Below are 11,372 nucleotides of genomic sequence, written 5' to 3' on the forward strand. Positions count from 1 at the left end.
CCTTCCTTCCTTCCTTCCTTCCTTCCTTCCTTCCTTCCTTCCTTCCTTCCTATAAACAGCATGACAATCTCAAACTAGCAGATGGCGGAGAGACATTGATGAAATACCAGTTGCAACAGCTGTAGCCTCTTCAATAAAACACTAAGAGGATCCTTTGAAGGAGGCGAGGAAAGGAGGTGGCAGAAGGAGATGCAGGCTGGATGGAGCCCAGCGGGCGAAACGGGCCCAGAACCGACACATGCACACAGTCTGACTCGTCTCAAAGTCAAAGCCGCGCCAATAAAACTTTAAATGAAAACTTTATGGTGCGATCTGAGCACAAACCAGTCAGGCTGCGGTTTCCTGACCAGATCCTGGAGTAAAAAGTACTTTAGAGAAAACAAAATGTCTGCATAGGAGAGTAATAATTCAACAACTACAGAAAATCGCTTTTTTAACCCAGATGTCTGAGGAGTAAAAGTCTGGAGCGCAGATCTGTAGTAAAAGGTAGGAACTGATTCTCTGCATTCATGTAATTCAGTCTGATCTGAGTGAGAGCGCCATCTGCTGACTGCTAAAGATGCAGCGATAAGGGATGTTTTTCTTTCATCTGACTTTATTTTAAGTTCACTTGCTTCCTGTAGCAGAAAGCTGTGCAAATCACTTCCAAATAAATATTTTTAATTAACTGTTTGTTTCTTGTTAGATTGAGTGTAAGCAATGAAGAACGTTAGCATATTATATTAGTATTGCTTTTAAAAGGGACCTACTATGCAAAATGCACATTTTCCCAGGATTGTGCGTCCATTTTGGTTTCTTTTGCTTCTAAAAACAGTCCAAGCACTTAAAAAACAAACACCCAGACGTTTCTCGGCAAGAAGTTCGTGTTTTTTGGTGTCTGAAAATTGAGCAGTTTTAAAAAACCTCCAGAATGTGACAAATCAGCGAAGCCCATCCCGTTACCTAGCAACCACAGCGGAACTCCGCCCGTTACCTAGCAACCCCAGCGGATCTCCAGCACATTTGGTCATCTGGTTTTTGCTGCTGTATGCGCTATAGATCTTCAAAGAAATAAATATTTTAATTTTAAAGGGGATCTATTGTGCAAAAGTTCACGTTGTCCCTGTTTTTATTCTTCCATTTGAGTCTCTGCTATGTCTAAAAACAACCCAAGAACTTTGAAAAACCTTCGAAATGTAACTGCACCTGGCAACCCAAGTTAAGCTCCAGCACTTTTGGTCGGTTGGTTTTACCGTACAATGGCTGCTGGAAAAGACGAGAGTTTTGTTGTTGACTTACCATCCAGAAACAACTTGGTGCACTCTTCTTGGTTGTGCAGGAGGCTCCCCTTTTGCTTTTCAAAGATGTGCAGTCGTATAATTGCGAATCTGTTTGCAGCCATTTTTACGTGCGAATGTAAACGCTGAGTTGTGGTGCGTGGTCCGGACAGTTTTGGATTTAAAGTGACAGGAAGCCCTAAAACAGCTCATTCTGACCTGAGCAAACTAAGATTCATTTTGTGTAAAAGGAATCTAACGAACGTGCTTCTGTTGCAGCTCATGGGTTTATCCAACCTTCAGTATTGCTCACACATCCAGGTGGCTTACTTGGCTGACGGTTTGATTTCCTGCCCGTTTTTCAGCCATTTCACTTCGGCCGTGGGGTCAGCCACTTCCACAGTGAGCTGGATCTTCTTCCCCTTCTCCACAGAGTAGGCCGGGTCCAGCTTCGTCAGGAAAGCTAACGAGAAAGGAGGATCATGTCAGCGCAGCTCCGGTGCAGCTTTGAGAGAAAATGATCCACGGCAGCCGGCTCTTAGCAGTAACGGGCTAACAAACGCTCCACCTGTCATCCAGCCTGTGTAACCTCCCTCCTGAGGCCTTTAAACGCTGCCAGTATTTACAGCCGGCTGCATTAAACAGGTTTAGTTTCCTCCCTGCCGTCAAATTTTCTCGTGCACATTCTGGGTTTGCCTCGTAAAATGTCTCCTCTGCGACTCACCATCACTCTTCTTGGACTCGGCCTTCATCTTCTTCAGCCGCGTCAGCATGCCCCTCAGGTCCGTGATGCCGTACTGAAAGGCAATCTTCTCGTAATCACAAGGCTTGGCTGCCTTGAGGATTTCCCACACGTCAACCTCATCCTTTGGCCCCTCCGCTTTCTTCTCCTTCCTGAGTATCAGCGTTGATGCAGACGGAGAGTTAAATCTGATGCAGGCGAAGTCAAAATGTGGATTATTTTTACTTATCTTACCGTTTCTTAAGCAAAACGCTAAAGTCCAGCTCACCAGCATCCTCGTCTCCCTCTCCTCTGAGAAAAAGAAACATTCAGTTATGGTGAATTTATTCTGTTAGTTTTGAGTTTAGCTTTATTTAGTTTTAGATCCGTTTTTATTAGGTATTATTTGTTGTAGCAGCAGTTTTATGGCTAATTTTGGCAGAGTACCCAAAAATTTTAGGTAACACTTTATTTGAAGGGGTGTGAATAAGACGGACATGACACTGTTATAAACATGTTATAACACCTGACATGAACATGAATAAGCCTTCATGAATATTTATGACTGTTGTCATAAAGCGTCATTATGACACTTTTAATACAAAGTTGACATTATTCAAAATGTCTTCATTATGACAACTTGACATTAACCAATAAATCATTACTGTTTAAACTTTACCTTTAATAACATAAAGTTACCTAATTTTTAAAGTGCAATCAGTAATACTTTTATAACAAATTTATTTCAGTAATGATTTCTTGGTTAATGTCAAGTTGTCATAACAAAGACATTTTGAATAATGTCAACTTTGTATTAAAAGTGTCATAATTTACCGAATGAAGCTTTATGACAACAGTCATAAATATTCATGAAGGCTTATTCATGTTCATGACATGTTATGACATGTTTATAACAGTGTTATGACATGTTTATAACAGTGTTATGACATGTTTATAACAGTGTTATGACATGTTTATAACAGTGTTATGACATGTTTATAACAGTGTTATGACATGTTTATGACAGTGTTATGACATGTTTATAACAGTGTTATGACAGTTATTCACACCCCTTCAAATAAAGTTACCAAATTTTACTCAAAATATTTTCACTCAAGTAAAAGTAAATATACTGCTCAAAAAAATAAAGGGAACACTTAAGTGTTTAAGTGTTCCCTTTATTTTTTTTGAGCAGTGTATTAATCATCCAAGAAATTACTTTAGCAATAGTACAAAAAAAAGTATTTGGTAGAAAATCTGCTCAACTACTGATCAAGTCATCAATCATTTAATATTTAAAAATTACATAATCAGACTTAAAAACATATAAAGTTAAGTGAAAATTTATATTTTATGGACCAAAATGACAATAATTCATATAAGTAACAAAAAATAAATAAAATCAGGCAAAATAAAATGTTTCCAAATCAGTTTATTTCAATAAAAACTTTAACAGAAACTGCAGGTGTGTTTGCACCAGGTGAGTCTGGTGGATTTTTGTTTGTTTTTCATTCCAGTAAGAGCAGAAATATTTCATAATAAAGTTACTGGAGTAAAAGTAAAAAGTACAGCGTAGTAAAAAATACTCTAAAAGTAAATTTAAAAATAAATTACTTTAGTAAATGTAACTTTATGTAACTATTTATTACTCAAAATGACATTTTTCCCATGTTCTAAGTGAATTTATCTGCCAATGAAACTAGAACTTTTTTATCAACGTTAAGGAAATATTTACTTAAAACAAGCCTCTATATATAAAACTTACGTTTAAGTTAGTTTGTCTGACTTTAAGTTTACTAAAATATTTGCTGTAGAAACTAGGTGAGATTTTGTGTTTTTGCAGTGCAGGGACAACGACAGCTCTGATTCTGATTTGCTCTCGTCGCTCTAATGATGTTTTTATTGAAATAAAAACCTGTTTTCACGTCGCTTCCATCATGGAGGCTTTTAACGACTTAAACTCTTGATATTTCCAGACGCTGTGAAAGCAGTTGCAGCGCTGACTTCATTTTCACGCTCAGCCGACCTCTTTTATTTGTTTTTTACTCTGCGTGCGGACGGTGCCGTCCTGGGAGGATTCGCTCCCCTCAGGACAGCCGGATGAACGCCGTCCTCAGATGATCCGCTCGTTCTGGAGCCGGCTTTGAAGTTATTTGGGTTTCTCTCGGTCTCAGATGAGTTAAATGAACCTCAAACACACGAGGACGACGCTCACCATGATGTTAGAAAACAACAAAAACCAAATCCTGCTGATGCTTCGTAGAAATCGCCACGCAGACTCGACACCCCCAGGACGTTTTCCTTCTCATTTTCCTGCTTATATGTTAATGTGAAAGGCTGATTAAGGCCAATTTCAATTAATCAGATCCTCGCTGACATTTAAAATCCTATTCAGATGAAAAAGCTTATCGCTAAAACCATCTAATGCCCAAAATAATTCGCTCAGCGCTTCACATCCTTCAGATTAGGTGTAAAAAAATCTACAAATATTTCCTCTGAAGGCGATTAAAAAACAAACAAACATGTATTTCTAGACGCCCCTTTTGTTCAGTTGTGAAAAATATAATTTCTGAGATTTATTGTGTTTTAAAGACAGATATTGTCCCAGAGTTCTGGGCTTTCTCAAAATAAATCTTTAAGTTTATATAAAAATAGATTAACTCCTGTAATTTCATAAATCCTTTAATTTTGTCTCCATCTGTGCTGTATAATTTCTGTTCTGTTGGAGTTATTATTGTTATTTTGTCTGTATAAATAACCAAAAATATTTAATAAACATATAAAAAAAATAAAATAAATGTACAAAAACATATGGATGAGGCTGCGACTGTGTAGACCAAATAATAATAAATTAATCATACAGATTTAATTTAAGAGTAGAAATTGTGACATGGAGTAAAAATTAGATAAAGTAAATTAGTAAATATTTATAATATGGGATCATTAGATGTAGGATTTAATAAGCTTTTGCTTCTTCCTACTTTCCAAATTATTTAAAATTATTAGATTTTGTTTATTTCTTTAAATCAGCTAAATTTGTATTTGTTATTTTGTTTGTTGAAGCACTTTGTGATTTTTTTTTCTTTAAAGGTGCTACATAAATAAATATTTTACATGTTGGAAAATATCTATAATAAAATAAAATTGAGTTTATTTCTGTTTTTTCTGCAGTGGATCTCCTTTAAGGTGAGAACTGAGAAAACTTTAGGTGAAACAACAAAAAGAAAACAACAAAAGTGTATAAGTGGAGAAGCTTTCGTTGTGGAGCAACGTTTTAAATGAGAACAACACGTCGTTTGGTGCCAAAGGCTCAGCGAACTCGTCGTCTTTTTGTTTTTCTGACTCGTTATCTCGTTTCACTTTACAGACACTTTAAACTCTGAGTGTTTTCACCAGCAGATTTGGTTCAAATGGGGACCAAAGCTGCAACATTTGTTACATTTTCAGCTGCTGCAGTCCAATTTCCCGCTGCACCAAACAATCCAAACTAAACCAGTTCCCCTCCTCACCTGTGGGGGCGCTGCATCGAGAACCACAGGAAGCTCAGTTGAGCTCAACAAACAAAATGCAAACTTCCCCTGATGTGAACTAAAAAAACCCCCAACTCAAAACACAAAAAACGGCAGATTATTTCTGTTACAATTTGGGAAAATGTTTTGTTTCAAATAATCTGCCAGTGAAACTCCAACTTTTTTAATAATAATGATGAATTATTGACTGAAAGGTTACTTGTAAGACAGTTTTGTCCTTAAGTGTATTAAGATATTTGGACTGGAAACTACACCAAAAATACTTGGTAAGATTTTGTGTTTTTACAGTGTAGAGTTCAATTAGCTGTTGTGAATGAACCATCAAATCTCTTAAAAGCAGATCTGGGTAGTGCAGAAAGACATTTACTCAAAATAAAAAGTATTTGGTAAAAAGCTACCTGAGTGGACTTTTGATTAACTTAAACATTACATCATCAGACGAACCAAAATATAAAATTAAGTGGAAATTTTGGTATTTTAAGGACAAAAATGACAATAATTCATATAAGTAACAAAAAATAACAAAATCAGGCAAAATAATATTTTTCTTTCAATAAAAAATGTATGAAACTTTAACAGAAACTTTAGGTGTGTTTCTGTGTCTGGTGCGTTCAGTAAAATCCAGGAATTTTACTTAAGTAAAAGAAGAAATACTTCATAATAAAACTATTCAAGTAAAAGTAAAAATAATCTTAAAGTAAACGTATCTGAGTAAATGTAACTAGTTTCTACCCAGCTGTGGCTGAAAGACGCTGAAACTCCTGATGACATGCAGGAAGTAGGAGCTCTGAGACGCGACAGGAAGAGAGAGACGGCGATCTGCAGAGCGACACTCACGATCGTTTGAACGCCTCCAAGATGTTGTCCTGCTGGTCCTCCTGCGCGGCTGCAAGCAGCAGACAGAAACAGGAAGTGAGGTTAATCCGCTACGCCGCGCCACAGGAGCAGTGATGACCTGGATGACGGCTCTAATGTCCGCGGCGCTCTCCGCGTTATTGGCTGACACAGTCAGTTACGCCGTCATGGCGGACGCGTTGAATGGGAGATGACAATGATGTGATTATGTGTGGGTCTGCGGACCTACCCGCCACGGAGACTTCGAAGGCGCAGCTGTCGCACTTGTCTTTGGCGGTGACCTCGCAGCGGTAGCCACCTGCGTCTCCGTCCACCACCTTGATGATGCTCATCTCGTACGTGTAGATCTGACGGCACAGAAACCGAAGCACAAACAGTCACTGCAGCTCCAGGTTTGGTAAAAATCTACATAATCACATTTAAAAATGTCATTTTTATTCTTTTTTTTAAAAGTTGAAGCCAAAATGAATCAGGAATTTTAAGCTTTTCTTCATGTTTGTTACTTTTTGTTTTTTTTACCTCCATATATCCACTTCCAAAAACCTGCGCTGGCCCTTTAAGGCTGGAAAACGTCCAACGCTGACAGGTTTGCAGCCTGTAGATCAGTGTTTTTTAACCACTGTTCCGCGGCACACTAGTGTGCCGTGAGTGATCGTCAGGTGTGTCGTGGAAATTATTCAATTTCACTACGGTACCGTATTTTCCGGACTAAAAGCTGCTACTTTTTTCCTAAGCTTTGAACATGCGGATTGAAGCCCGCTGTGGCTTTTCTGTGGATTTTTCTTCAACCACCAGGGGGCTCKYTAGCAGGAAGTGAATCATTRGAAGTCAAAATTGTAAATCAAAAGAAGAACGTGCTAATTTTCATTTAGAACAAGCACATGCTAGCAGCAGGCACGACAGAGAAATGTTTTCAAACTCGTATCATGCAGCTTTTAAGTTGAGGGTTGTCGATCTGGCAGTACAGGAGGGAAACAGAGCCGCTGCATTTAAGCTCGGTGTGAACGAAACCATGATTTGGCTTTGGAGACGGAGTGCTGCGTCCTTAATATATGCAGCAGATTTATTAGGACGCTGCCCTCTGCTGGGTCCTTACGGAAAACTGAGAGCAGCTTCCAGTTTTTATTTTATTTTATTTTTTAATTGAAGGTGCTAGTATGGTGCGCTCTATAGTCCGAAAAATACGATAATTGGTTTTAAAATATTTTTTGAAAATGAATTATCTGCAAATAATGCCATCTTCGAGTGTCTGCTGTAGCAGCGACTAGCGGCGTAATCATGTAATTTTCTTACCACTAGATGGCAGTAGGTACAGAACATTTAACATTACAACAAGAATTAGTGATGCATGAATGTTACAGGTAGCGGTGAGAGTATTGTACCTAGCAAGACTGTGATGACAGTGATGGAAAAGACAGAGAAGCTCAGCAGTAGTTGGAAAGAACATGGGTCCATTTCCCACAACATGTCTGTGTGAATTGAGCTTCTCTAGTCTGGTTACTATAAAAACTAAAACCAGAGAGAAACTGAGAGCTGTGGAGGAAGAACTTTGTCTTTCTTCAGTTTCTGCCAGGAAATCAGTTGTTTTCATCCAAACATGCACAGGTTTCACACTAGGTGGGTAAAATATACAGATATTGACATTTTGTACATGCAACTCTTCATATTGTAACAGTGAATATGAAGTGAAATGTTTCCCAAACATTATTGCTTCTTTCAGAATAAGAATTATTTTCTGTATTCCAGCTATAAGATGCTTGTGGATTAGTTTGTAAAACACTTTTCTGCAACTTCTTTCAATTTAACACCACAGTGTTGTTCAGGTGTATTTTTGAAGTGGATATGTTAAGTGCAATTTGAATTAAGAAATGTAAAATATGATAAATATAAATTTTTGTGTTTATTTGATTCCTATTCAAGATACTTTGATAAGAATGACTATATATGTAATATAGGCGGCTACAGAGTATCTTTGTTTACATTTTTGGTTGGTGGTGTGCCTCGTGATTTTTCCAATTAAAACAATGTACCTTGGCTCAAAAAAGGCAGCATACCTTGGTGTTTCTGTCGTACGACTCCTTGAACTGCAGGTGCTTCCCGGCTTTGCTGGACAGGTCGAGCCACTTCCCCTTCAGCCACTTCATGACGGGCTTCCTGCTCAGCGTCGACGAGTCGACTTTGGCCACAAACGTGATGTCCTTCCCTGCCAGCAGCAAAGACAGACGACGTTTTTATTCCAGACAGATAAACAGTTTGTCCTCTTGCAGAGTGGACACTTGTAAAAATAAAAGAATATACAACCTTGTTAAAATATTGGCTTTCTGTGATGTAACAAAATGAAACCAGCATAAGAAAATGTTTCCCGCATTTAAGGACTTACAGTCTGTAAAGTTTAAGAGAAAAACGAATTAATCTGCTTGGTGTAAGAGGCAGAAAGCTTAAAGAGATCCAGGATTAGTTAAACATGTTGGCCTTAATATGTCGTAAGTTTTCTATTAACTAAAAAATTGCTGTTTGTGATACAAAAAACGAATAATTAATTCAAATTATTATGAAGTAATAATGGCGACCTCTCCCATGGAGGTCGCCATTTTTCACTTGCTGGGTTGATGATGCGTTTTGGTCCGTTCTGCACTGGAGTCTACAGAGCAAACAGGAAGGCTAACTTTACCTCAGTAGCTGTTTATCATATTGGATCTGACTGGTGTAATTTTAGATAAAGCCACATGGGGTCACTGTTGGTTGTAACTAAAAAAATAAAAACACAGTGAGGTCAGTCACATTGCTTCCCACACGAAAAACACAATTAGAGTGCAGTGGGAGAGTCGGAGACGAACACAACTTCAGAAGGACCTAATCTGTGCCCTCAACATTTTTCTCCAGAAGACTTTGAGTCATTTGTACGAGCAAAACTGACAAAGGCTCTAATCGATGATCGTTACCTTAACGAGCTAAAAATGAATGCGCCGCCTACATTTCTTATCCACAAAGTGCCTAAACTCCTCTGCAGCTGGAGCGAATAACGCTGGGAGAAACATCAGACAGACAATTCTGGAAGTCCTCTGTCCTCTTTGTCTCTTTGGTCCTCCGCATCTTCATCACCTCTGGTGAATTTTACATTTCCATCAATTTCAACGAGCTCTAGATCAACTTGAAAAGGCTTAATAATGTTACTCATTTGAGCAAATGTTGCCAAATCGAAGTGAAACATGTTGAAACTGAACCAAATATGGGCTTCAACTATTTTTGTAGAGATTGTTACACTATACTGGAAAAAATAGCCTTTTTTTTAACTTTCCGTCATGAAATGATGTAAAGTTAAAGTTAGCTTTTTCACTCATTTTAACGTCTTCTGTATAACTCAGAGTTTATTCTGACAAACCTTTGGTGGCGGTGGCGCTCTCCGGCTTCAGCACAAACAGACTGCTCTGCTCAGACACCTCACCACCTTCTCCTGGTGCAGCATCTGAGATGAAAATTCAACCACAAATTAGAGCAGGAAAACATGACCCAGCGATGAAACCGCAGACAGAACAAAGACAAACGGACCAAGCAAATCACTAAAGCATCTCTGAACTGTCGGGGAAAATATCTGGGCTTAATTTAAGGGCAGAAAGTTTTGGTTTTTGAAGATGTCATTTTTAGAAAATAAAGGGTTTTTTTTCCATAGAGCAGAGTGATGTCAACATGTCCAGGGCGGCCATTTTGTTTTACAGCTTCTATTTATTTGAACTTTGAATTCAGATCAATCTTACAATGAAATATAAACTTCACGCTATGATTTTTTTTATTTTTTAAATGGGAAAATAAAGTCATAATATTCAAAGAATTCAGTCACAGTATTATGAGAATAAAGTTCTATGACAATAAAGTGTTAATGTTACCAGAATAATGTCATAATATGAGAATGAAGTAGTAAATAATAAAAAAAATTTTGTTTGTCTCATAATGGTAAAATTGCGTCTTTATTCTGCCAATAATATGAATTATTTCTTGTAATTAAACAATAATTCCCATAGCCTGGTCCTAATACTCAACAGTGCAACTCACTAAAGGGGTGACTGAAATAAAAGCCCTAATTAAAACATCAAATTATCATCTCTAGGTTATGAACTGAGGATTTTAACTCATTTTTCTCAACTGTTGGGGGTAGAAACCAACGGTGTAGTCGTCTGACAAAAAAAAAACTGTTTCTGTTAAAGGCGCCATCTTTATAACGTGTTTGCTTGTCAGAATTCTTCACAGAAATACTAAAATGTTATTTTTTCTTACCATCAAGAGGCAACTCTACACCAAATGAGGAAAGAAAACAAAAGACAGAGACAGCAAGTGAGACATCAATCTGTGCACAACCTGCCCTTGCTCTTAATAATCAAGTCGATGTGCTTTCACGCACCTTTCCACCCGTTTTCAACGTAACTGTAAGAAACTGTTTCTCTAAGCCAAATGTTCTGTTTCTGTCTCCATGACAACAAACTGCGAGTTTTAAAGACAACCTACTGTGCTTCCTTGAATATGTTGGGATCTATGGTCTATACAAAACATGGTTTTTACATGTTTTGCACAAAATCATTCTCAGTCTGGTTAGTTCAAAATAAGTCGCTTGCACTTGAAAATGGCTGCAAATAGATGCGCAATTTTACAACCGTACATCTCTGCAAAGCAAAAGCAGAGCCTCTTGTGCAACCAACAAGAATGCAGCAATCGGTTTCTGGATGGCAAGTCAACAAGCAAACACTTGTCTTTTCCAGCAGCCGTTGTAAAGCACATTAAAACTCTTGGTAGTAGCATAATGCTTACCGTGAGAGTTCACCACTGCTTACATTCCACCCTCAGCTGTTACTGACATGAGCAACAACCACATTTAATTTCCCCTTACGATCACAATAAAGTATTTCTGAATTGAGTTATTTGAGCTGGCCAAACGTGCTGGAGTTCCACTTGGGTTGCTAGGTAACAGGGCGGAACTCTGCTGGGGTTGCTGGGTAACAGGGCGGAACTCTGCTGGGG

General features: G+C 38.1%; 1 protein-coding gene across 1 annotated transcript in view; it reads right to left on the reverse strand.

Moving 5' to 3' along the window:
- The window catches only part of mybpc2a (myosin binding protein Ca), a 70,041-nt gene that overhangs the window by 29,512 nt on the left and 29,157 nt on the right, over positions 1-11,372 (reverse strand). The window contains exons 5-13 of the mRNA XM_008416568.2: positions 10,635-10,649; positions 9,745-9,828; positions 8,417-8,565; positions 6,592-6,709; positions 6,345-6,393; positions 2,233-2,289; positions 1,981-2,150; positions 1,587-1,719; positions 1,279-1,367 (exon numbers count right to left, since the gene is read on the reverse strand). Of these exons, the coding sequence (XP_008414790.1) occupies positions 1,279-1,367; positions 1,587-1,719; positions 1,981-2,150; positions 2,233-2,289; positions 6,345-6,393; positions 6,592-6,709; positions 8,417-8,565; positions 9,745-9,828; positions 10,635-10,649 (864 nt within the window). The remainder of the gene's footprint in view (positions 1-1,278; positions 1,368-1,586; positions 1,720-1,980; positions 2,151-2,232; positions 2,290-6,344; positions 6,394-6,591; positions 6,710-8,416; positions 8,566-9,744; positions 9,829-10,634; positions 10,650-11,372) is intronic.

Source organism: Poecilia reticulata, linkage group LG8 (assembly GCF_000633615.1).
Source record: "Poecilia reticulata strain Guanapo linkage group LG8, Guppy_female_1.0+MT, whole genome shotgun sequence".
NCBI classification, from domain to species: domain Eukaryota; kingdom Metazoa; phylum Chordata; class Actinopteri; order Cyprinodontiformes; family Poeciliidae; genus Poecilia; species Poecilia reticulata.